Below are 24,974 nucleotides of genomic sequence, written 5' to 3'. Positions count from 1 at the left end.
GGGGGAAAGCACATTTCTGGTCTTCTTCGCTTTGTGTTTTCACAAAAATGGCAAATGTTAACCATAAATGGAGAACAACATGTCTGGTATGCTGGAGCCTTTCCTCTCTGTGCTATCTTCACACTTAACTCATGCTGTGGACTTGGGCTGGTTTGCCTAGCCCTATGCTCTATCCTGCTCCTCCTTCTATCTCTTGAACTCCATCTCTAGGGAGATGAAGCAGCTCCACTGCACTTCATCGCACTATTCTATTCTATGATTCTATAAGGCACTGCCTGTCCTTCATTTCCACCCATCCTCTCTCCTCTTCCACAGCAGTCAAGGGCTCAAGAAGGTATCTGACATGCCCGTTCTAGCAGCAGGACGCACAGCAGAGCACACCTTCTTGTGCCCTTTCTACAGCTCTTTTCATGCCCTTTGCTCACTCACCTTGCTGCTTCTGCATGGTAGTGAAATCTTCAAAGGTGAGAGTGCGCACAGGAGGCCTCCAGAAGGCATAGGTCTCCATAATGGCTTCCAGCCCCGTCCTGTGCAATGAAAATAAAACAAGCAGAAAAGAATGTCAGTCAGTTGGCAAGGGTATTGGCGCTGGGGGAAGAGGGCTCCGACCTCATTTGACAGGCTGCCAGCAGCCACCAAAAGGTCACCTTGGCATCTGTGAATTCCTCAAGCAAGCCTTCCCGCACAGGTCACCGGAGGAAAGTGCAATTCCCCAAGTGCAGGATTGCAAAAGTTCTTACGAGTCTCTTGGAACCTTTTAAATCTTTTTATGTTTAACAAATATCCCAGACTTTATGCATTGCAGGGGACACATGACTGCCAGATCCTGAAAACATACTTTATCATAAAGCAGGCTTCCACACTTTGGGAATGCAAGCTGTCATGCAAACAAGGTCAGTCTGGGATTCAGCCTACAGAATCAGAGATTTTGTGAATTGCCTTTCCCCACCACTTTGTAGCTTTGGATACTGTTCTGAAGTGCTATGGGAAGCCATCAAAAAGGGAATCTTCTTGGTTTTGGAGTTCAACTAGAAATACATAAGATGCTTTTTATAAAAGATCCGTGACATCTCTGCTTTGGGTCCCTAATTCACCGCAAAGACAGTACCAAAGAGAAAAAGACAAAATCAACTGAAAACTTCTCCTGCTCGTCTCAGATTTGTTCTTAATTTCACCACAGAATGCTAGGTCTGCTGAACATCTCTAGTGAGGACATAGGTGCATTATTAGGAAAAGACCTTTCTTTACAAGATAACTGCCTGGAGTTTCTTCCTAGGAAAGATTTCCCTCTGTGGACGCTGCACATTGCTCCATTCCCCATTCCTCACCTTCCCCTGCCTCTTTTCTAGCAGTAGGTTGTAGCCCTTGCACTGACTGAACACGACTAGAGATGCTTCACCAAATGTGAGAACATATCCCCTTTCAGTGCAAAAGGCTCTAACATCCCCAGAGCCTCTCATCAGATGTTGAGCTGATACTGGAGCTGCCTTTTGCTTATGAAAATGTCCTTCTGCACGTGCCCCCACTCATTCAGTTAACTTTCCAAACTCTCCCCGGAAGCTCAGATGCTTTAAATACATTGGAGTTGGCAAACCAAACTCTGTATTTTAAGAGGAGGTTTAGAAGAGAGGTTGTTGCATGGTGTTTATTAGCTGCTAAGCTGTTAGAAGTAGAAACAGAAGACAACTCTGCATAGCAGTCTCGCACTGGTGCTGAGCACATTACAACAAAACTATTTGGTTAATACAGTGGCCCCTGCCAGCTCATGGAGCTCAGAGACAACAAGGCAGCACAGAATGTGAACCCATCTGCTAAGCTGGGCTCTACGTGCAAAAGCAGCTCTTTGACTACCGGTACCACCCCCAGGATTTCCTCTGCTCCCTGTGTGAGAAAGCCGCACGTGTTCAGGCTCCATCTGCTTCTCAACACACGCAGCCTGGAAGAGAACAGCACCTTTTTGCAGCCTCATGAAATGATCCACAGTGCAAACACTGAGGGAGGACTTCCAGGTACCATATATCCAGGGGACGTAAAATGCATTGACCAAGTTGCTCTGCAACAAGACCTGCTGTTGGAAGGACCTAGCTTGGTGGTTAAAACCAAGTAATAGATGCAGAAATGCAGACTGAAGTGTCCAGCTGTGCTAATCCAGCTGCTCTGCATCTGCCACAAGGATCATGCAGGGAAGTAAGGAGGCCAGCTCACTAAAACCACTGTTCACAGTCTGGCTCAGATATTAGATCCCTGTGCACATAACACCACTCTGCCCCAGCATCTGACTTCCAGCTCTGCTCTCATGACTCCCTTCCAGTAAAATCCAAGCCCTAATGGGAGGTGGCTCAGTGAAACAGTCAATGCATGTTAAAGCTATTACCCTGCCTCTGCCTGAAGCCTGCATCAGTTTCAGATCAGGCTTATTCATAGTTCTAAGCTTCTAGCTCTCTGTCTACCACTTTCCCCTGTATCAATTCAGTTCTTGCAATCACCTTAGATTTTGTACTTCTAAAAGAAAAAGGAAAAAAAAAAAAAGAGAAAGAATGGGGGAATAACAAAAAGAAATAAAAGAATAAATTAGGAGTTATATAGTGCTGTCAAGGGTTGGACTCCACTGTGCCTGAGAGGGCAAATGGCAGCAGTGGGGTTACCAGAGCAGCTTGCAAATCTGCTCTATTCCTGCCCTGTATGCCAGGGAAAGGAAAAATGTGACTAGGAACCCACATCCTCCCGCTCCAGGGGAGCAGGTCTAGAACAGCCTCTTTGTTGTGGAGTTGCTGTCTACCTCCCTTTTCCATATTGCAACTGCCAGTAGCAACACTGTGGCTTCACTGGATTCCCCGATTGCCCTGTAATGCTGAGGGCACCTCTGCAGCCACAGGTGCCTGAAGAATGGATGCCAAACTCCACATCTGGCTTAAAGCCACCTCTTTCCTCTTCCTGTCCCAAATGAGAGCCCTTTACTCACTCCTAGCTGTGCACATGTTGAACATGCCCTATAAAACACCCTCTCTGAGTATGTGGGTGACAGAGCTCAAAGTTATGTCCAGTTCCCCTATGCACAAGTTTAAGTCCCTATATACTAGATCATCCTTTTTTCCTGTTGATTTGTTCGTTTGTTTGTGCAGAACAAACGTTATGAGTGTTTTTGAAGCAGTATCTAAGCAGAACACATCCTTACTGAACTTTTGTATCCTTCCATGCATCAGACAAGACCCATGAGACGGCAGCCTCACATGCTAGCTAAACTGTGAGGCACATTTCACCCCATGTATAGAGTCTTGCAGAAAAAGAACTTGCAGCCATGTAGAAAGCAGCTTTGGTGAGAAGGCACACCACCTTTCTGTGACTGATTTTACCACTCTAACCACAGCCTTTCAAGGTATCTTTTTTCTTCTGACTGTGATGTATTCCTGTTTTTGAAAGCAAATGTTGAGATGAGGTGATGGGAATCAAGAAACTCCAGTGCTGTCAATTCTAAAAACCCTCTCTCCCATAGCAGTTTATGACACTGATCTGGTACCAAGATATCCAGAGCCACATCACAGACCTCCACCACAGGACAGAAGAGCAGTGCTCTTGTAGTCAGCAGAAATACTGAAGTGCTATTCTGTGTGTGTTCTAGCCCCTAACAGGGGAAACAAACCCCACATTGCCAATGAAGAGACATTTTGGGGCAGCAACAAATGCTGTTTTCAGCATTTCTGAACTGTCAGCAGCTTCTTTCTGGGCTTTGGTGAGGGCTGCTGGTACCAAGTGTGATGGACATTATGCATATGTCATCCACTCTTTCTTCCAAAAACTGTGCTGAAAAATTCACTTCAAACTGTTTATCAGGCCATAAACCCTCCCCTCTCACACCATCTTTATGAAGGAAGTAAAAAAAAGTATCAGAAGAGGACTCACTGCCAGCTTCATTTTAATAAGGTCAGTCCTTTAAAATGTATCCAAAATTCTCTTTTTCATTCATTCTTTTATATTTAGTGCTATAAAGTTTTAATAATAGGCAATAAATGAAACAGTTCCATTGTCTGAAAAATGAAAAAAGATGTACAAGCTATCTGTGCACCTCCATAATCCATCCCATATGGCCGACCTTGCCATTCCCACTGCACGCAGGATTCAGGTCATCACTGCATTGTTCACAGGGGAAGCCAAACTACTGGCTCCAAGCACCCTCCTGGCTCTCTTATCCTAGACAAAAGCTCAAGGAGCATTTCCAACACAAACAACTTCTATTCACCTCAGCTGCCCACATCTGAAAGAAAAGCGCTGTTGCTTGCTGTCAGCTTAGGGTTTTATTCTTCCATGACCCTGCTGCATTTCCTGACTCTTGTTCCTGCAGGTTTCCTCCTGGATAAGGGGCTTCTGCACGCATCCCACTGTCAGATGAACTTTACTCAGTCTCCAAAAAAAGGTTCTGTTGGCATTAAATCTGCACCTTCTCTACCCAAACATTTAGCGAGCTGAGCTTCATGTGTCAAAGCCTCTGGTTCTCAGTCTCTGGAAGTTCAGGAAAGCAGTTAATGCCTGCCTCATACATGTACTATGTAGGTATCCTTTCACCACCAGGACTAGTTGTCTTGTTCCACTTTTACAGATGCTTTATGTGCTTTTGCAGATAAAGCAGAGAGGGACCAAAAATGGTGTAGAAGGAATCTCTAGTGAGCGGGTAAGACTTGACCTTCCAACACAGGCTAACTCCATCCATCAGGGCTAAAGGCTAAATGATTGAACACCATTAGTTAGCACAGTTTGAGTGCAAAACAATGTCCAGCTACCAAGTTGTTTCCCTCTGAAATACCTCACTGCTCCTTCTCCCTGCAGAAGGACTGGTGCAGTCAGCTGTGAAGGATACAATCATGCAAACAACTGAAGGAGATCGATCCAAAAAGGGATCTGTGAAAAAAATTGCTCACCCAGATGGATACAGGCAGTTCCATCATGATGGAGTGTCCCCAGAGCAGAAGGTTTTTAACAGTGTCTTACACTAATGAAGAGAGACCATAGTTACAAGGAACTATAGAGGGAGGCTGTGAGTTGATGAAAGTGAAAGATTTTAACTGGAAACTCTTTTTAAAAACAACAGTTGACTCCATAATTTCTGCAGCAGGCAACAACAGTGAAGCAATAACAGGATACAAAGTAAGTGAAGGAAGAACATCAATCTCCATTTCATGGAAAAGCCTCAACAGAAGGCAGAAAGGAAATGTCCTAGGAAAGAAGTGGCTTAAGAGGGGTTCTCCGAAAACCTCTTGGATACATGCTACACTTGTCTGCTTCACAAATGGTCCCTTTTTCAAATTACCCTGTTTCTTTTTCAAAGGAGGCCTACAATTTCAGTGGGACGTTCTCCACGTCCAGCCTGATGCACAGTAGCTAATCAAGGCTGTGAGGATGTGGAAAGCTACAGAGCACCAAGATTGGAACTCCAGCTGACCAGTGATCCTGACGAGATTACAAATTCACAAGAGGAAGAGAAGCTAGCCAGCACAGTTAAGAAAAGTCCCATTTGGAGAGCCTTTTCAAGGCATGGCTTGGACCTTAATGCTTTTCTCTTTCCTATGTGCACATCTATGTACATGTCCTCTTCAAAGGGAGCAGCTGAGCATTAGAATGTCCTCCACTAGCTGACAACAGCAGTGCAACCTTAGCCAGACCACTGCTTGTGAGGCAGGCTCCTGACTGCTATATATGCTTGCAAATACCTTTGCCTGTTTTTTCTTCCTAAGGCCTCAGGCTGCTCTCTTTGATGTGTAATACCTTAAAGATTTTAATTCCTCTTTACATCAGCAGAGAGCCTTACTGAGCCCTCCCCACAGCTGCAGCCATGTAGCAATTTCCTGCCCTTTCTTAAATCAATGAGCTACAAAGATCAGTAATTCCCAACCTTTTCAGGAAACAGTCCAAATTCACTGGGCTAGGACCTTATTAATGCCTTCCACGTTAATCTAGCCCACCATGTACCTGGAACTGCATCAATCCCTTTTCTAAAGCCAGCCTCCAGTGCAGCTGTATCTTTGCACACAGGGAAGACCTTGTACCCAGGGCAGATACTACCCACACACAGAAGAGAAGAGCAGAGAAAAAGTTACATATGCTTCAACTATGAGAACTAATGGTCACGGCGGGGATTAAATAAGGGTGGTAACATATTTTTGCATAGCTATAGTAAGATGATAACAGAGGAGCTGAGCTAGGAAGTTGCTAGGTCAGTAAGATGTCTTCTTTGTGAGCATTTAAATGAGTGATGGAAAACACAGGGCACTTGCCCAATCACTGAACACTTCCCGTACCAATCCGTGAATGAGGCAGTGGTTCTGGTGAACACACACAAGAGGAGCATGCAAGTAAAAACTGAATTACAGTGCCCATGGGGACTGCAAATGAAGGCTATGCAGATGACTTTCACTCTGGTCTGCACGCTCAGAGCCTTGCTTTACAGTCCTAGGGTTCTTGTAACATACTCATATATGTCTAATTCTATAAACAATTTAATGTTTGAAGCCTTTGTCACACTGATTTAAAGGATGCCCCCAACATGCAGATCTGAAATATTTAGATCTGCTGCACACTCTGATGGATTCACGAATGGCAGAAAAAGTTGAGATTTTTTTGTTTGGACTTCCTTGTTCTTTTTTGATAACTCTGTGTCTTTTACTAATTCAAAAGGGGTATTTTATTTAATCTCCTGGTTTATTATTGAGTTTTTAAAACATAATGTATTCTAAATAACATTTAAGTTGTTCTACTTAATCTTTTCATAAAAGTCCTGACAAAATTAAGTGACACAGTCAAAGGGAGACAATTTGACATCGCTGGAGAGAAACTGAAGTTGTTTGAAACTAAAGCATTTCTGCACTTTTATCCTGCAAACCTATCAAAAATCTTAGTTTTTATGCTAATGTAAAGCAAGCATTTGTGCTCCAAGTTTGTAAATTTCCTGTGAAAATCCAAACTTAAAAATGCCCTTCAGACAGCTCTACATGTAATAAAGAACAAGCAAAAGTATCTCGTACAACCTTCATTATTTTGCAGAGTGTTAGCCCGTGACCTATTTGTCTTCTTTACAATCTGCAGTCCTACATCTTTCTATCTCTGATCTTCAATTTTGTAATAGAAAAATATATATTTTTAAGAATCTCTATAGTATCTTTAGAAGTTCATTTATTTTACCTAATACTTTGGATATCATAGGACAATATCAGTAAACATTGTTTACTAATGACTTATCAGCGTGTTTTCATTTTGTTTCTCAACAACAAATGAAAAAGCTCAGAGGAACATGAAAATGACAGAAATGAGCATAAACAAGTTAATTATCCAGCTGAAAAAAATAAACAGCAGCAAAACTCATATACAGAAGAAAATAGCTTTGAAAGTAGTGGCAACAGAAGGGGTTCGAAGGTAGCATTGAGTGGGAAATTAAACATATGACAACAAAAAATACAGTCACAGAAAAAAAATGTTGTCAAGCAGGAATTTCTTAAGCTGTCTAAGAATATCAAAACCTTCTGTCAAGGTTCTGGACTGCGGGATCCAAGCAGAGGTAGGAGCAGCACTGGAGAAGACTTCTGTAAAGAAACAGGGTCAGTCTAGCTGGCTAATCTGGAAAGTGTTTTCTGAGGTAGCCATCAATATACATTGGATCTGTTTAGGCAAAGTAAACAGTCCCTCAAATTCCTCTAACAACTAGTCTACAGCAAATTTCTCCTGTAAAAATTAATTGGGATCACAAAACACCTTACTCAGCCTTAAATGCATGCCCTGTGCTCTCATCAGGGGAAGGAGAGATCAGTGAGAAAACACAAACAAGCTCCTGTTACCTGTTTCTCCCAGAATCTCTGAAACCTTTAGCGAAGGGGTTTCTGTCAATTTTTAATCTGGTGATCTATAAAGAAAGAAAACAAGAATTGGTTATCTCTCCAAATAAGTTTTTTGCTTTCAGAAAGTGACAATTATTGATGATTACCACTCCTGACAAAACCACCGGTAAAGTGATCTTTCATACACATTTCCCCAGACTTATATTAAAGTTGCTCTTCTGTTATCCATGAGCAGCTGATTCGATCAGCAAATGAATGGTGCCAGAGGCAGAAATCTGGCACAGTACTGGGGTTGAGAAGCTGTTCCCAAAGTAGAAGCACAACTTGGGCCCAGGATATAACTTATCAATGCCCATGTGGTTCAGGAAGCAGGCATTCTGCTGAGGTCTGTCTGGTATCTGGGATCATCCCAGCCTCAACACCCTGCATATCCAGCAGCTGGATGCACTCATGGACCTTTAAACACTGCTAAGGAGAAAAGACAAAGCACAGGCTACAGCCTCCAAAGACAGCAGCTGGCCACCCAGTCACGTGCAGAAGGTGCTGCTCTTCTGGTCAGCATCTGGGTGGCCTTTCAAGGGTTTTCTGGTCTGGAAACCATCTTTGTTTTACTTTTTCCCCCCTCCTCTAAACCAAGAGGATGACAGCCAGACTGAATGCTTTGAGGAATCTTCCTTCCTGCTTTATTTTTAGGCACAAATTCCATGCTGGTAAATATGGAAAATAATACTGGGGGTTTGACCTTACAGCCTGTGGTATCATACTCCCTGTCAGCTATTCCCCAACCTGGTGCAGCATGAATGCTTCCTTCTGCCAGCCTCAGTCCCTGAGACCCTGCCTCTGGGGTGAAAAGAGAGTGAGATCTCAGATGCTATCAAATTTGAGGTGGTTTTGCTGAAACTGCTCAAAAAAGATGAGTTTAATACAGACTGATCTGAAGCGGATTTGCAGGTGGTTTGCTTCTGTCAGAACGAAGTCCTTACTGTGGATATTAACCTCAGATCTGGAATGCAGCTCCTATTTTTGCAGAAGCTTAATTTGTGAACTTAATTTCCGCTAGCCTGACTTTGCAGCTGTCCTGGGACTTGTGTGTACAGAGACAGATATGTTCTGTGGAGGATGGAATTACAGCAGAGGGAATCCCTGTGGTGGATTTGCTAACATTCTACAATTGTTTCCAGAGACGCTTCTCCCAGTAAGGCAAAGTTTACAGCCACTGGAGGGCATACAGGCATATTCAGGGGATTTCCACTTATTTGTAATGAAAAGACTTCCTCAATCCTGCAGAATCTCCTTTACTGGTATTGTAAAAATGCCCCCCGAAAGAAAATTTAGGGGGCAAAACCCCACGTGTCTGTAATCCAGAGAAACAGGAAGAAACTTCAGTGCTTCTTTACAGTGAGGTAGCGTATAGAGCCGGTGCCTGAGAGGTGCCCTCCCTTGGCACCTCCCATATCAGTGTAATTATGTCTTACAAGTCTGGTCATTAGGGAAGAATGGCAGTCTTATTTCTTGTCAATTCTCTTTCCTTTTTCTTCTTTCTATATCTGGGCTACAGCTAAAAGTCTGTGGAGTACATGCATTTGGGTGAGGCAGGGGCAGGAAATTTCTAGTGCTCCAATGACTGGAGCAAACCCACCATCATGTTGCAATATTTTTTTCTGCTGGAATAGCAGATCCATTTTGGATCCTGATTTAAGTCATTTCAAGTGGACTAGACTGAGAAAAAGCTAGGAGTGGGCATTTAGAAGCAGTCATGAGAGTGCTGTCAGGATGTTGTTATAAACTGCCCTAAAATGATCTGACATGGGACTGTCCCTCCACTTGAGAATATTATATATAATGATGTCCACTGTGTTCATGAAGTCATTCTCCAAAAGAACATAAATCATCATAGAAAAAAAGAATTTCTTCACTGTTTCTGGTTCAAGATTCCTCTGCAATTTATGGCAGTAAATAGTATAACCTAGTTCCCTAACAGGCTTGATAACAGGTTATTTTTCTTCCAAGACAGTTTGTGCCCCCATTCTTCTAGCTTATAAGGATACCTTATGTTCTTTAAGCAGGCCCACTATTAACACAGCAAAAGTTTCACCAACTGAGATTCTGGTTCACATAGCTGGGAAAAAAATACCTAACCCAGCCCTTTTAATGTTCTGACAACCCCCACCCTAGTAAGGAGGGGAGTGGCAGGAAAGGGAAATAGGATGTGCACACTTACCTCTCACTTGAGAATAAAATAGGGAGTATGTGTACATGAACAAGAGAAAAGAAGCACACTGGGCCAGAAGCATTAGAGTTGGTATGAATGCTAATAGGAGTCCTTAGGCAGAGGTAGGTGGCAGGTGAGCAGTACATGAGACTGCAAAGGGAAGGGATGGATATAAGAAGCTTATACATTTATGTGTGCAGTAAACATGCCTGCAGAAGCAATGAAGCAAGCACCTCCTCAAAGACTAGGACACAATCTTTCACTGCCCACTGAAAGAGAAGGGGGAGCAAAGATATAGTTCACAGCACAAGCTTTCTAAATCTCCTTTCTTTGACGGTGTCTCAATCGCTCACGTTTTACTAACAATTAATTTCCACTTAAAGATATAGTATCTTTGGGGAAAATATAGATAGACAGGATACTCTGTAATCAAACACTAGTGTGCACTGAGATTACATTTCTTAATGCCAAGAAGGCTAGCTTGAGAAAAAGGGCAGATCAGTGACAACATCAAAGTCTATACAGAGAGGATCCTACTGTGACAACATCTTTTCCTTATGATATCTGAAGTCAATGGTAACACTCTCCACTGGGAATTGTGCAAGATCTGAATCAAACATGAATTATGCATGAGAACTTCAGTTCATGTGCCATACACGGACTGCTGCTGCTTATGTTCAAAGGCTTCTCTTGTCAGCAAACTGATGAGATTGTGTTTCTCTAAAATTTTTTTGCTTCACTGCTTAAAAAACCAACTATGTGTTTTCTCTGTGAGATAATAGAGCTGGACTAGTTGTACTGCCTTAAAATTACAGTGGGGATAGGACACTGTAGTTTGTACCATGAAGCAGCAAGGCAACGTGAACACAATCTCTTTATGGTTGACATCGCCTACTTACTTTACAATGAAAACTGCAGGCACCTTATCTGCAAGGTGTTTTTCTGGCTAGATGCCTCATGTCTACACACTGTAGCAGAAATAAAACAGTGAAACTCTGAAGTGTATGCCCTTCTTGAGCTATGTTTCTCAGCAAAGTTAACATCTCAAACACATCAAGCGCACTGATGTTTTTATGAATACCCATCACAAAAGGAGTCTGAAGGCATGCAACTTTACCTGTTGATTTTGGTAAGCTGTCACTGTTGTGAAGACAGTCTCAGGGAAGTTGAAGGTTTTCACCCCATCTCCTGAAGGAACTGGTTTTGTAGGAGAAAGCTCACTGCTGAAATCCTTGCGGATGACATGAACACGGGGCTGGTACTTATGCATTGAATGCAAGATTATCTGAAGAAAAAAACCAAAAGAATAAGGGAAAGGATTATTTTCCCAAATATTCTACATGTCGTTCAGATGTACAAGGAAGCAGGGCTAGAGTAAGGCTAATATGAAGAAAATTGCCCTTTCCTTACAAGTATGTATCAGATTTTGTACTATGTGCAGAGAGAAAAGAGCTTTATAGGATCAGGCAACATTCTGAGAAATATCCTGAAGAAGGGAAAAAGGCTTCATAGCTGTGGAGAGTGGCTATAGACATGTGTGCGCAGCAGAACACAGGAATATCAAAGCAGCAGCAGCACCCTTTTGAGTCTGAGAAGAGCAAGGCTAGGGCAGCAGGCACCAGTGTTAGCTTCTAACTTACATGGCCTTGATCATCAAGCTCGTTGTTGGTCAGCTTGAGCTTGTCAAAACTGACCACCTGCCTCATCCAGGTGTCTCCAGAAGCCAGTGAGTCAGGATGGATGTAAACCCTCGGGGGCACTGGGGAGTCTGCATTGCCAGCCACCATCCACTTGGAGCTGTGATACACGTACCTGAAAGAGGAAGGGTAGATGGCTATGGGAAGTTGTCACTCACTCACTCACTCACTCACTGGAGGAACATTTCCAGGGCTCCCCCTCTATGGCCACCCTACCGCATACACCCCAAGCTCCCATTTGCAGTCAGGGTAGAATGTGCTTTATTGCAACCTCCTACCTTCTAAATGAAAGCCAGATTACCCCTGAGCCACTTGTTCAGACTTCATTCATTATTAAAACCACCTTTGCAGCTCTTTGCCCTGTAAAACTCTGCCACATGTGGCTTCTCAACTCCTTAACCCTTTCGGAGTCACAGGGTAGAAAATGTGAGTAAAAAAGCCCTATCCGAAAATGTTAATAAATGCCCTGTAATTTCTGGCCATCTGCAATGGCTGTCATGCCAGACTGGGTAAAACACATGTCTTCACACAGAAAGAGCAAAATCCAATGGATACCACTAAAAAAAAACCAACAATAAACCAGAATGTCTTGGTTTGAAATGTTGCAAAATAGGAAATTCCATGTAGTATTGCAAATGTTGAGATTAGAGTAAAAAGTAACTTTTGTGTTCCTGATTTTTTGGTGATCTTCTGTGTTCCTGATCTCACCATCTCAAATACACCATAAATTTCTCTACTGAAGCTTTGCCTAGACACGTTTTTTGCTTTCTGTCCTGTGGCTCCTTCAGCCTGAGGCATTTCACAACCCGTCCTGCTAACACCTCTGGGTTCTGCCCTGTGCTGCCCCTCACTGGGTCTCTGCTCAGCTCTGCTAAACTATTTCAGTCCATGCCTACAAACAGTGACTCATTTCCTGTATTTTCACAAGAAAAACAAAATAATAATAATCTGCTCCCTTCACAGCCAGCTTGCTCTATGTGGCTACAGAAGCAAACAAGGTCAGAAACAAAGTGTAAGGCAATATATTACTTTTCAATGTTAGCACTGTCAGAACACTCAAAGAAAGTGAGAGAACATCTAGCTGAGTATCAGACACTACCTTGATACTGCCCAGGAAAACTGTTTTCCTGAGAACCACTCTAAACAGTCTGAGAGCAAAAATGTCATATTTAGCATTTGAAACAGAGGATCAATCCTTTACTCTTTGAAATGTGGTGCAGTGAAGACTATCTGGGGAAAAGACTGACATACATACCTATCCGGACTTGTGCAAGGCACTGGGCACTGTCCTGTGTCTCTTGCCTCTAACGGCCCAATGTCTAAGTGGAGACCACTTAGTGGTGTTCCCCAGGGGCCAGAGGTGTTCCACCTCTTTGTCAGCAACACAGGCAGTGGGATTGATGCAGCCTCAGGAAGTTTGCTCACAACACCAAGCTGCATGGTGCAGCCGACAAGCCAGAGAGAAGGGGTGCCATCCAAAGGGACCTTGACTGCTCTATGAAACCCCACCTGGAGTACTATATCCAGCTTCTGGACCCACAACATAAATAAAACATGGACCTGGTTGAGCAAGTCCAAAGGAGTAACACAAAGACAATCAGAGGGCTGGAGCACCTCTGATCTGGAGACACACTGAGAGAGCTGGGCTTGTTCAGCCTGAAGAAGAGAAAGTTCCCAAGAGATCTTATAGCAGCTTCCAGTGCCTAAAGGGGGCCTACAGGAAATCTGGAGAGGGACTTTTTATAGGGGCAGGTAGTGACAGAACAAGAGGAAATGGCTTTAACCTGACAGAGGAGAGATTTAGGTTAGATACAGGGTGCTGAGGCACTGGAACAGGGTGCCCAGAGAAGTTGTGGCTGCCCCATCCCTGGGAGCGTTCATGGCCAGGTTGGACGAGACTTGGCGCAACCTGCTCTAGTGGAAGGTGTCCCTGCCCTTGACAGGGGTGTTAGAACCAGATGATCTTTAAGGTCCCTTCCAACCAGAACCATTTTATGATTCTGTGAGTCTATGATGAAAAGACTTGCTCTCATGGGTCTTTAATGAGTGTGAATAAATCATCTCTCTCTGGGTAGTTTTCTGGGATGCAGGGGACCATGAGTTTTCCATAGTACTTTTTAGGAGCAGAATCCCATTAATATCAGAACACTCTCTTCTTCCTGTCTTTCAGCTCAGCTGTAAAAATTCACCTCAGGGTTTCTCAATGGCTCTACATTGTAATTTAGGGCCCATATCCCCTGTGACTGCTCTGCTGGACAGTGAATGGTTTTAAAACAAAAATCACCAAAGTCAGCTCAGGCAAGACCTGAGATGCCCATCTTGGTTCAGCTGCTGCATACCCATTCTTTTCTTGCTGAAGCAGTTTTAGAAGCTCCAGACTCCCCACTGATACCTCCAGTTATCATGATTCTGGTCAAATCAACTATATTGGTATAAATCAGCATGGTCTCTTCCACCATACATTTGAAATGGTGTATAATGGCATCTGTCTTTCCTAGGCTGTCATTGACAAAATATTATCACAAAGTTCCTACCTCTGCACCTAAAAAGCTTACCTGTATCTCTTGTTATCCACAGGCACAATGTCCATGGCAATATAATACTGCTGGTGGGGATCCAAACCCGTAATTTTCACTCTCATGGCTGGAAACATTCTCCTAGGAAAAGAAGAGTAGAAATCAAGAAGAAAACGGTGAATAGGGAAGCTGAAGGGACTCCTTAGACCCCTCTCTGACACCAGGAGCACATTCCTTTACACAATCCAGTTCCTGGCGTAACTCCTCTAGGCTTGATGTTGGTCATTCCAACAATGACTGTGCTGGAAGTGGTTTTCCCACTTAAGAAAAGGGGTAACAATAACAACCTGTGGGTAACAATAAAACACTCCCAGTTGAACATGCTGTCCGTTCCCAGCTCCTAGCAGACAATTCTGACATGTTCCACACAAATTATCCTCTCTAGGCATTTCTAGGATGGACAGTGTACCTTCTTCCTGGTATGTTTCCTGCGTATTGCTGGAGTAATATTTAAAGCAAATCCAACATTCTGAAAGATCCCTTCACTCTTATGTTTACAGTTATTTAAGAAAAAAAGTCACCAAATTAATATATATGTTCAATATATATATTAATAATAAGCATATATGCTAATTTATGCTTGTTAGGCACATATTTCACATTTAACAGAAACACTGGTGTTACCACCATGGTTTCCTTGAAGTCCAGTAGCATTTTTTCTTTGTTCAATCTGTTTAATAAGTGTTGTCTTTTCTACAACATACGATCCACCTATGTCTTAAGCAGTTTCTCCTGAGAAGCAAGTCATGAAACTCTACAATGGCACAAATCAATTCTCAGACATAAGAAGCTATTTTATTCTTTCGCATCCAGGCCAAATACACCCACTTGCAGAAAAGGGTGAGAGGAAGGAGGCTGGTCCTCAGCCTTCACCCTTCCCACAGCTCTTTCATTTCAGGACATTAAGAAAGCAAGTTCTGACCTATTAGTTAAGTACATCTGCGTTGGAAAAAGACATTTATCATGGGGGCAGGGAGAGCACCACAATGCAGCTGCTGGAGCACAGCTAACCCCAGTCATGAGAGACATAAAACTGTCAGAAGAATTGTCTGCAGAAACCCTTCAAGGAGAGAGCAGACTTGTGGAACTGATGGTGTGAGTTTGATAGCTGAATGATGGAGAGGGGGAAGGAATAACGGATTAGTCTTTCATGGCTTGAGGGCATTACCTTGTTTCTACCACAATGGCTCATTAAATCTGCCAAGCCAAATGGGGACAGGATGTGGCATTTTACAGCCCAGCTCTCCTTAATTGGAGAGAGGTGGCTTGAGAGTAGCTTAAGAGGTAGGTCATGTTTCAGAGAGCTGATGAGAAACCCAGGATTAAATCTGAGTCTCTTTGGGTCTAAGGCTGTGCATTATATTGGGAGAATTGAACACTGTGTGTCCCAAGAAGCTCTCTCCAAATCTGCAACCCTGTGTAAAGTTGCAGTATCGCCTGTGGGGTTGTTTGCTTATGAAATACCTTGTAAAAGATTACTGCAGACCATTCGACAGGCTTAGAGACTGATCTCTGAAGTGATTAGACAGAGCTTGGCTGATCTCAGTGCTTTCTCTAAGGTTTAAGTACACTTCCAGGGTTTTGTAAATTATTACCAGTTTACTTTTTCTGTGGTGTAAAAGTAACTTAGGTTTCTTTACCATAAGGATGTGGCCTGGAAGTGTCACAGCAGGTGTCAGCAGCACTGCTGTGTAGAAAAGGCAAAATGGAAAAGGCAAGTAGCACCAACATAGAGATGTACTCAGGTGTAATCCAGGCTAAGCCCCTGTGCTCTGTGTTTCCTCTTGGCTGACTCTTGGCTCATCAGAGGCACCAGCCCTACAGAAAATAGGAAGCTCAAAGGTTTGGAAGGAATTCAGGCCATTTGAATATGGCTGTATTAATAAACAGTCAAGAACCTTTCATCTAGAAAGATATTGTCTAGTTATATAGTCAATGGCCTCAGACGCAAAGGCTGTCTGTTTTCATGGAGAACACGTGGTGACATCTGATATAGTTTAGGAGGAGGTTTTATATCAGCAGCAGTTTGGGATGATCAAGTTATTTATATGTTAGCTTTGCCACTCAGCAGGAAAAGAGTCTTCCTAAACTTAGACTGTGAATTTACATACAGTTCCTTTTTAAGGGAAATATGATGTGATACAAAATAAAGTATTACAATTACTTTAGGGCCATATAGAAGTGCTTTAAAAAGCCTTTTTGTAACAACCATGTGCCTCAGTCTACTCAATTCCCACCTCTTTCCATAATGAGAATGAGGTTTATGAATCTCTGAATGTGAAGAAAATTAATGATATATAAAGAGTTCTGAAACCTGGTTAAAACAGTATTTGACAGCACAGTAGTGTACTGATATTAAGAACCATGCCTGGAACTTTCAGCAGTAGAAAGAAGTACTTGAATTGTGGCAGCCAGCATTTTGTTGTTGCTGTTGTTGTTTAAAACATTCATTTAATACAAAAACTCTAGTTAATTTTCCCTGTGTGAAAACTGTTCAAAGGAGGATCACAGGTATAGCCCCAAACTGGGCTTTTTTTCCAAGCAGCATTGGGTTTCAGTTTCTAATCTTTAGGTGCCTCAAGGTGACAACTCTTATCCCTGCTCCTTGGACCAGCACATATGATGCTTGTGTCAAGTTGGAACTGCCTTCAAAGCTGGCCTGCACTGAGTGGAGGCATGGGTCAGATGGCCTCCAAAGACCCCTTCCAATATATATTCATTCCATTTCACAGATTAGTTCTAAAGAGGGCAATTCTCTATTAGAGGATAAAAGATTAAAAGTTACCTATCAGGTTGCCACAAAACACAAATGCAGTTCCTTGAAGCTTTTCAAACACTGGAAATACTCCTTAGTGAGCAGAAGTCAGACAAGAGTTCGAAAGGATTGATACAGTTTACCATACAGTTTTCATGACTGCTTAGTATGATTTATATGCTGCGTAAACAACTTAAATAGGATTAAATTTGCTTAAGAGTGACATTTGCTAAATGTAAACCCTAAAATGAAACAATCTGTTCTTCAACTGTAGCAAAGGACAATTTGTCTATTGGTAGGAACAGGCGGAATAGTCATTTCACAGTCATAAAAAAAAAAGAAATCTAGTTGAGAAACTCTGCAAAAGAATCTGATTTAGGTTGGCAGATTAAGTATACACAATATTTATGATGTGCGTGAGTTTTCAGGGCAGCCTGAAGTTACCATTGCTGGTTTAGTCCTCATTTTTCCTTGCATTTCAGAATGGTGCCAAATGTATTTTCCTTTAAGAAAAAAAAGGTGAGGAGCGAAAGTGAGGCAAGGCAAGGAATACTTTTCTGTTTCCCTCTGCAGTGTGGGATCATAGAGAGGACATGTTTGTGTGGAGTGGAAAGACTGAGGGCAGGGTTTGGGAGCAAAAAGATGCCTTGTTTATGAGGGAGTGGGAACACAGCAGATCTTCTCAGTATCTCCCAAAGGGGATATTTTGTGGAAGCTGGAGAAACCTTATCTGGCCCACTGGGCCAGAACCTCTGGGTGGCATTTTGGTAGCCGTAGCTGCCAGCCCTTGCTCTGAGAAGTCCTTTCCATGCCCCCCCCTTCAGAATCCACAGAGCTTCAGAACAAAATCCTTGCTGCTGTCTCTGACTGGACAGCACTGTGAGGCCTTTCCATTCTTCCACTGGAAATAAAAAAGCCCCATTTGGTAATGTAAACAGCCCCAAGTACATTTCAGACAACTCAGACTCATGGTTTCGGGGAGGCAAGAAACTCCAGACAAAATACCATTTAACCCATCAGGAGGCACAGAGGAGTCAGGAGAAGACAAGGTCACTTGTTCCACTCACTGCTGGCTTTTCCAACTCTTATTACTGAGCCCAACCACAGCACTTATGTTTGAGGCATCCTGCAGTACAGATTCAATAACTATGATATGACAGATGAGATCGTTTTCCTCTTTGTTGAGATGAGATTCTGGCTCTGTGACAGGTAGAACCTAGGTCCCCAGAGGAATACTTCCTGGCTGTGCCTGTGGGCATGCCATAAACAGTAGACAGCACTTCCCTTCCAGAGCAAGACTTCAAGCACTCTTCATAGTGTATATTCCCAGTAATAAGCACACTCTGCTTTCCCTTTTGGGTTGCACTTCTATTCAACATTTAACTAACAGTTACCCCTGCAGCTCAGGTGACCATGGACTTCACCTAGGGATTGGAGGGGGTATGTGGGAAGAATTCAGATTCCTCTTCTGACATTGCCAGGGTACATTCATGAGCACCATAGGTGAAGGAGAGTAGAGAATAAGAGTTAAAGATGCTTTTAGGACTAGTTGCTTAAGTCAGTATGACCTGGGGCTTAAGTTGAATTGTTTTTATCTTATGCAGAGTGTAAGGTTGCCTTTCAAGCAAAAAGGAGAAAAAGGTGATTGCAGATTTGAATGCACTGCAGCTGACAAAAAGCTATCTGCATCTGTTGCACAGAGAACAAAGGAGTCTTGTTAAAAGCATCTTATTAAATTCTGAATAACAATGTTCTGGTGGAAAGGAAGAAAGGAAAAGTTCTAAGAGGACTGAAGTAGGTTACAGGAACAAACAAAAAAAAGACATCTATAAATACAGCACCAAGAAAAGAAAAAATAAAGCAGAATTAAATGCAAGTGAAAGTCTGAAAGTTAAAAAGTGTATTAGACCTCACGTAGGCAGGATATAGCTCCAGAAATATGTTTGAAATGAGAATGTAGGTTAGAAGCTAGCATTACACAGTACAAAGAGAAAGACATTGTGGGGTCAGGCAGGAACCAAGCAGTGCCTTACCAGTCATGGAAAATAAAGGAGTGGCTGTAGTTATAGGCAACTGAGTCTGTAATTACAAGGGCTTTCAAAACAAGAAGACCTTGCAGGACTCAAACAGGGTTAGAAAAGACAAAGCAACAAGAAGAGCAAAATTTTCCCTGGGGAAGGAAGAAGTTGCAAATTACACTGTGTGTCACTCACAATTTCAGTAAGTAGTAGGAAAACTTCAGGAAATAACACCAGTTCTGCTATTTTTGCCAGAAATCATAGAATCGAATCTATGGGATACATCATATATCACGCATCCCATATGGAGGACTGCTAGGCTTAGCTCTCATCTCTCACAGATACATCCTCTCTAACAGAAAAATGTTCAACCTGAGAAGTTAAACATTTAATTTGTGAATTTTATTATATCTATAAGGACTGTCCCCAATAAACAGATACACTACGTAAAGAAACTGCCCAGCTCTTCATTATGCTTTACAACGGTTAACTGGAAATGTAGTTTGCAGAAAAAAAACAAAACCAACTCTTCGATACTGTTAACATTGCTTCTCAAGACGAGTATCACCAAGCAGCAAAATTACATGTATTTAGTAGCTATATAGATTTTGTGTGGACAGCCATATTCTTTCCAGTCCTTAAGGTTTCCTAAATCTATTCCCTACTAAAAAAAAATCATCAAAATATATATTGGTTTGGACTTCTTGAAGTTGTCTGTTATTCTTAACATGTGACTGCTGCATAAATAGGGAAAAGTATACTTCATCCTAAACTGCAGACTGAGGTTTTCCTCGGAGCATAAACGTGTCTCCTCTGAAACATGAAAACAAAAATCATTGAGCTAAAATCTAAGAAAAATCAATGCTGCTTTTTTTTTCTTCTTCTTCTTAATTTGGGTCCAGCTTGAAACAAAGAGAAAAAGTGGGGGGTGGTATAAGGGGTGGGGAGGGAGGAGGGAGTGAATGTCAATGTTTTGGGGTTTGGGATGCTTTTTTACAAAATGGGTCTCATTTTTCCTGGCATGGTGCTTCACTGGAATTGTAATTCAGGTGCATCGATTACCCACAAGGAAGGAATTACGTGCATCTCGCAGTAATACTTAATCAGCTTCCTTTTACTACTGTGTAGTTAGGGATATGTACCTATTGCTTGTTATGATGTGGGAAACCTATTTGTCAGACAGGGAACAGAAATGGCAAGTTCCATGAGCCACAGCTGACATGAAATAATTAAATTCATAAATATCAGAACAAGAGTTTTATATTAAACATGTCAAAATACACAGCTCCAGTCAACACATAAGAGTTTATAACTTGAAGACAGATGACAAATTTCAACAAAAATAATAACAACAAAAAATAGACCAGCAATGTATTTAATATTGTAATTTCCTAACATTTTTTAAGGAACTACAGAATCTTTTTTGTGTATGTGCATCAGTCTGACCAAATAGAATTTTTTTCATTTTGGGGCTGGTCACTATGCTATATCTTCCCAGAACATTTCATGGTCTTTTCCCATGAATGCTTCCTTCTCCAGGACCCCTGCAAATGCTGCCAAGGCTTTTATGAGAATTTGCATTGAACTATTTGAAAATTGCAGTGGCATTCATGTTGCAACTTTTTTGATGACTTTAAAAGAAAACCAAGACCCTGTAATCAAGGTGTAGCTTTTTTAAATCCCTTTATGTTTAGCTACTTCTTTCAGAAGTGTGTGAGCTGCCAAGATCATCTTCATACCACTCAGCTCTGAGCATTTAATGTGCACTGGTGTTGGTGGCTTTGAGATATTTATGCTGCTGTGAAGACCACTCCGTGCATTGTAAGAGAAATCGTTATAGATAATCCAGTAGGTAGCAATATATAATAAGTTTCTGAGACAGCATGTCCAGAAACAACACCAGAACAGCAAAGTCAGAAGCAAGAAAGTTGATTCCACCAGTATCATATTTAGTGATGCTAGACAGATCACTTAATCTGTTTGGGTCTCAATTTTCTGTGTCTGCTTTGACATCGCCAGAGGAAAGGTGATGCAGAATAAGCAAGTATTATAATTCCTCCCACATTGCCTCTTCCATTCGAGGCAGCATCCCACTCTGTAGTGATTCAAAATGCTTCCTGAGCCAATGAGATTGTACATAAAAAACTGGGAGCTAATCTGGCTTTCATAATCTTCAAGGATATAACCAACATCACTTGAGGAAGTTACCTGGACTTTCTGGCGCTACGGAGCAGCAGTGCTCGCTTCACAAGAAAGTGAAACAACAAGTCTAGCTGTTCTGGCAATTTCTGAGAGCAGACAAGGAACAGAGCTATAAACAGCATATTTTTTCCCCCAAACTCGGGGTAAATTCCCTTGTGCGAGCCTGCGGAAGGGGCAGAACAGCTCCTGGGGCGGTCACGTGGTCTGGTCTTAGTGGCCGGCGCTGTCCGTGGTGCTGACACTTTTAGTCACGTCATTGATGGCCATTAATACCATTAGGTGGATGGAAGGAAAGTGACATGAATCAAACCTGGCTAAAATTCCCAGTTTAAGGAATCCAGAAACTCACAGCTAGCTTCCAGCTGTGCTTTTGGCAAACAGACAGCCATGAAGATCTTACCACTGGCTAACAGCATGGCAGGGTGAGGTTTTCTTTTTAAATAAATCTGTTTTATTTGTGGCTCTTCCTAACCTCAGCTGACATGGTGTCATTTGCAATACCAGAAGGAAACATTAAGCCCGCACACTTTTTATACAGGAAGTCATTAATATTTTGTCTACTTAGAATTGCAGGAAGACGTTTGTTTGGTGCAAAGGTTTAAATCAACAGGCTCATGAAGTGCTATGGGAACTTGACAGGAAACTCAAATAGCTTACCTCAAAATTCATAACTCATCCTAAATTCAATACAGCCAACAGTACAATGATCATTTCCTGATTTATATGCTCAAAGAAAAGACTATCCTCAACAGTTTCCTGAAGCTGCCAGTTCTCCTTTGGAGCCACTGATCCAAGCAGTAATATGAAACAACTTTACCTGTCTTAAGAAAGCTGGTAGGAGATACAGCTGTGAAACTATGATAGCCATTTAATTTCTTCTATATATTTATTCCTTTTATTTTATTTTTTTTTAACTAAATAGAAAGCCAGAGATATCTTACCTGCCTGCTTTTGTGATGATCATCTCAGTCCCAATGTCATGAAATCTTTTCCAGAGGTCAGCACACTGCAGCTCTACCTGGATCTCTTCCATGGATGAAGGTGGAGGAGGCTGAGGGCCTGAGCCACCAGATGTAAGGTCAGAATGGGAGCCAAATGAGCAGGATGTCCTTTCTGCCAGCACCTCTGTGTCTGACCCAGTGCTCTGCTCTGAGTCTGCAAAGGAAACACACCAGGTAAGACACTTCAGTTCTACCTTCTATGAGGGGTAGAACGCCAACAAGGGAAGAGCTATGGAACAGTACAATGGTCTTATATATATATATATATATATATATATATATTTATCACATATATAAACATATATATTTGCAGTTTATTGTGATTTATGGCCTGATTTGGGGCTTTGGGTTTCCAACACAACATCTGGCATTTTTGTAAAGTTTTAGAAACAGCTGAAAAAAAGGACCCTCAACATAAAATATAAATAGTAACAAGCAATGTTGGGAATGGTGAACAAAATACAGATTGAAAGATAAAAATGGAGAAAAAACCCACAAAGGACAAAAAACAATAATTCAACCCATAGTTTCAATCCAAGATTAGATAGGCTCACTGGGAAAACAACATTCCATTTAATTGAATATCCTCACGCACTACTATTGAAGAGTTGGTTATTTTTAAACAACACAGTTTTCTCTTTTTAATATCCTTGTATCAAAAATAATGAGCTTTTTTTTTTTTTTTCATTTTTCTATTTGGCAGCACCATTTTGGAAATGTATTTTGTTTGCTCCTATAATATCTTTCTTGGAACAATGATATTTCCTGGGAAAATAACCATGCAGCTTTTGGTGAAGAAAATGCTCTGGGCTACTGAAGGACAAAAAAAGGAGATAGTAAACATATGGAACATGTTACCAAGGAAAGAAATTGAAACAAATTGCAGAAAAGAGCATATGAGACAACCACCTCTTTTTATGGGGGAGAAAAAGAAGGCTTGCTCTAAAAATAAGCAAACAAACAAGAAAGTGTTTTCACTCATTTAAAAGTCCAGGTTGGCATATTGAGTCAGATGGCCATTTCTTCGCAAAAGTGTCTCATGTATGCATTAGGTAGGTACAGTGTATATATACTGTCCTAGTTCTCATACAGGAGGACTAAGATGCAAATATGCAACTAGAAGTTGTTTTGCAACAGTATACACACTCACATTACATCAAAATAATTCACAATACATTCTGAAAAGCAATGTGTTTGCATTTTGGACCTGATTTTTAACAAATTTGCAGTAGTTTTATATAGCTGATTGACAGAGGAATAAAGTGATGTGAAGCACACAGTCAAATGCCTTACAAAGGGCTCTGTGGATTTCAGAAGAAGGTACAGAACAATACCTTAGAATACCCTCATTGATCACATAAGTACAAACATCCCAGAGAAGCAATAAAACATCTATTTGTACAAACAAAACATCTCTCTGCACTTGAAGAAAGAAAGAGATACCTCTTGACTGCAGGGAAAACTTAAGGAGACAGAAAGTAACAATCTGTGTTAAAAATGGGATTGTATCACCCCAGCTAAAATTCTTTCCATAGCAAGCAAATGCAAGAAACTCCAATTCATGAAGGCTGAGTCTCAGATTTACACTGTTTCTGACAGTGTCTCCTGGAGCAGCTTGCACACCAGTGCAGAGGACTATAGTTAAGACGAGGCTTGAGGAGAAGATGCCACCTGCAGAACCACCAACCTTGCCCCCTGTCACATGGAAACATTTCCAGAAAATTCATACTGCTGCAGTGGCATGGACAAGAAGTATTTGGCTGATAAGTGCTATCAGGAAGCATTTATGTTTTCAGTAAACTTTGCCAATTATTTAGACAATATGCCAGTGCAATGTAGAAATTGCCTAGGATATTAGAAGTGTTTGGTATGTACTGATCTCAATCTATTCTGAATATGGAGTCCTTTATGTCTCCTACTGACTTCCAAGTTAGGCTGAAGCAGTAACAGGTCCATCTGTCTACAGGTGTAGCACAACCCTACCAACAGAGGAGACTAGTACTACACCCAAAACTGATATCTTGGACACAAGCTGATTCAAGATAATACTAGTTAACTGCCTGGGGTTCTGTGATTACAAGACAGAGAATCAATCTGAGAGAACAGATGGGATGAAACATTTGCCCCCTGCTTCAGGAGCCCAGTGATACACAGACAAAATGATAGTTATTTGCTTACTTTAGCTGAAATTATTCCATCTCAAAGGGTCGAAGCAAGTAAGCCTGAGTAGGGGTCACTGTAGGACATTTTTTTTCCTAGCAATGATTAATAACTTTATTCTTCAACAGAAAACAAGAGTATGCTTCACAAATCACAGTAAGAACTTTCTGTACACCTGCTCACGTGCTGAACTGTTACCAAAAAGTGATCTTCTCTGAGGTCCTAAGAAAGTAAAGTTAGACTACATTGTCTGGACCTAGGGAAAAGCTTCTATTATGGAGTCTTCCTCCTGAAATGAGGTACTAAACTGCGAGCTTGCATCTACAGAGGCTGGTTTATGCCACACTGCTCAGAAACTGTGCATCCTCTGAAGCAGTACGGTAAACGGCCAACAGATGGCACTTGGCTAGATGCTGTCCCTGCATCATTCCAGCATTTCCTGTACAGCCTTTCAAACTGGGCATGCGGCTGGAGCCCTGGGGATCCCTGGGAACTGACAGGATTACATGCTGCAGAAAATTGAATATCAAGAG

General features: G+C 41.8%; 1 protein-coding gene across 2 annotated transcripts in view; it reads right to left on the bottom strand.

The window, feature by feature from the left end:
- TBX15 (T-box transcription factor 15) overlaps nt 1-24,974 on the bottom strand; it is a 94,907-nt gene that overhangs the window by 16,651 nt on the left and 53,282 nt on the right. For both annotated transcript variants that reach the window (XM_061365383.1, XM_061365384.1), the window contains exons 2-7: nt 22,222-22,435; nt 14,285-14,386; nt 11,673-11,844; nt 11,150-11,317; nt 7,821-7,885; nt 430-527 (exon numbers count right to left, since the gene is read on the bottom strand). In XM_061365383.1, the coding sequence (XP_061221367.1) occupies nt 430-527; nt 7,821-7,885; nt 11,150-11,317; nt 11,673-11,844; nt 14,285-14,386; nt 22,222-22,435 (819 nt within the window). The remainder of the gene's footprint in view (nt 1-429; nt 528-7,820; nt 7,886-11,149; nt 11,318-11,672; nt 11,845-14,284; nt 14,387-22,221; nt 22,436-24,974) is intronic.

Source organism: Neopsephotus bourkii, unplaced genomic scaffold, assembly GCF_033783945.1.
Source record: "Neopsephotus bourkii isolate Nb327-2 ecotype Australia unplaced genomic scaffold, CSIRO-AGI_Nbou_v1 NB_1287, whole genome shotgun sequence".
Taxonomy (NCBI): Eukaryota; Metazoa; Chordata; class Aves; order Psittaciformes; family Psittacidae; genus Neopsephotus; species Neopsephotus bourkii.
Note: the sequence above shows the minus strand (reverse complement) of the source record. Positions and strands in the feature narration are given on the sequence as shown.